The sequence below is a fragment of the Plasmopara halstedii genome (assembly GCF_900000015.1).
Source record: "Plasmopara halstedii genome assembly, contig: Scaffold_925, whole genome shotgun sequence".
NCBI classification, from domain to species: Eukaryota; Oomycota; class Peronosporomycetes; order Peronosporales; family Peronosporaceae; genus Plasmopara; species Plasmopara halstedii.
This window is the reverse complement of record NW_020187841.1, coordinates 1-1,867: the sequence shown is the minus strand read 5'-3', so window position 1 is coordinate 1,867 and position 1,867 is coordinate 1. Positions and strand designations below refer to the sequence as shown.

The window sequence follows — 1,867 nt, the reverse complement described above, 5'->3', positions numbered from 1 at the left end:
CTACACAAAAAAGAGCCGGGTTATACCCGGCTCTTTTTAGCTGATTTCGAAATCTTTTAATTCCCCACCTTCAGCAATAAGATTTGAGATCCGCTTCGGCATTCGCCCCTGACCTGACCATGTTTTTGACTCTCCAGTTTCGTCAGTATATCGATACCTCGCGGGGCGGGGGGAGCTCGTCCTTTTAGCCTTACCCGGAGAGCCAATAGCAGCTAAAAGTTCGGAGGGGTCGATACCCTCATCAAGCATCATCTGACGAAGTGTTGCCAGTTTATCGCGGCGCTGACTTTCATTTGCAAGACGTAATGTCTCTTCTTCTCGTCGTTCTATAAGAATAATTTTAAACTTTTCCAGAACATCTTCCAGTACATCTAATGACATTTCACGAGTCTGAGAACGTAAGGTACGGATATTGTTTAACTGTGTAAGAGCATCTGACATAAAGAGACCTTTTAAAGTTTTTTCGTTGTTCAGCAAATACCAATATCGACGGTTGCTCATCAACCCGATTTTTCTTACTGAGTATTTTAATCCGATTGGTACATATTGTTATTAACGAGGTTTAGACTACTTATATAAATCTCTTATCGCAAGACAAAATTAAGAATAATGTGCAAGAACTAAATTCCAACTCCTACGAAATGTCCCTGCATTTTTGAAGGTACTAAAAACTATGATGCCAGGAGCCATCCAGAGAGCCTTTTTATAACCTCATAACTATTGCTTCAGTCATACCTGGTGAGCTTAAAACAGGAGAGACATTTAGTGAATTAGCGCGGCCACTTAGTAAGATTTTTCACAAATGGCAAGATGGCACGCAGGTGAGAGATACCTGCATTTTGTCAGAGGGTAGCGAATTACTCTCTCTTTATTGGGGTGTTTCTAAAAAAATGTAATGTAAAAAAAAGCCTGCTGTTAGCAGGCCATAAATATTTTTAACTCATTTTTTGTTCGATTCTTATAAATAGGGTAATCATGCAATTAAACGTGGAGCATAGAGCATGACAAAAATGCTATAAATATTTCCTGACCGCATCAAGTATCTCCTGTGACGTTAACTCCCTGTCAGTAGCCACGTAAACAATACCATGATCGCCAGTTAAGGAAGGAAAACCTGCAGACATAATCCGAAGATGTGTTTCTTCACCGTTTGGATATTCCTGCCTGATAGAGGATATACCTTCCAGAACGGTCATCACTTTACAGGATTCAGCATTAAAGAAAACAAGGACTTTAATCATATTCTATTACCCTGTTCTCTCGTGGGTGTTAACTGGCAGATGCCATTAAGGTCAAAGCCATTACGTGGTGCTTTCGGAGATAGCCTCGCTCATTACGCACTTCTTATTTAACAAGCAGTTAGTTTGTGCTTTTAAAATTTTTATGCTGTAGTCCTGCACTCCATTACATCGGTCAGCGCACTCATAATTGTGAAAAATATGCTGATCAGATATTAAGAATAAACGACTTTTCACTGATTTAAGTTATGAATCTGTCTACTTAGGGATAATCCTTCATCGTTATCGCAGATCCACATTGATTTATTTATCGCAAAGTATTACGTTTGCAGCTGCAGGGCCTTTGTCTCCGATCTGAATGGCGAATTCAACTTTCTGTCCTTCAAATAAAGTTTTAAAGTTGTCGCCATTAAGCGCAGAAAAATGGACAACGATATCTTTGCTGCCATCAAGAGGAGAGATGAAGCCAAAACCTTTGTCTTCGTTAAACCATTTTACCAGGCCTGTAATTCTAGAGGTCATACTGACTCCAGTTATGCATCATTGTATTGATAGTAAACGTATGAACTCAAAAAGAGGGGATATCAACGATAGCGCCTGGTAATGAGAACTGCCCGGAAAATTTCTAA

The 1,867-nt window shown here is 39.6% G+C and overlaps 1 protein-coding gene across 1 annotated transcript; it reads right to left on the bottom strand.

Moving 5' to 3' along the window:
* Nucleotides 1–36: 36 nt before the first annotated feature.
* Nucleotides 37–501, bottom strand: PHALS_14494 (dna-binding protein h-ns; the record flags this gene model as incomplete). Its single annotated transcript, XM_024730315.1, has 2 exons — nt 37–113; nt 195–501. The coding sequence occupies 2 exons, from the start codon at nt 499–501 to the stop codon at nt 37–39; spliced, it is 384 nt and encodes a 127-aa protein (XP_024580604.1).
* Nucleotides 502–1,867: the final 1,366 nt, after the last annotated feature.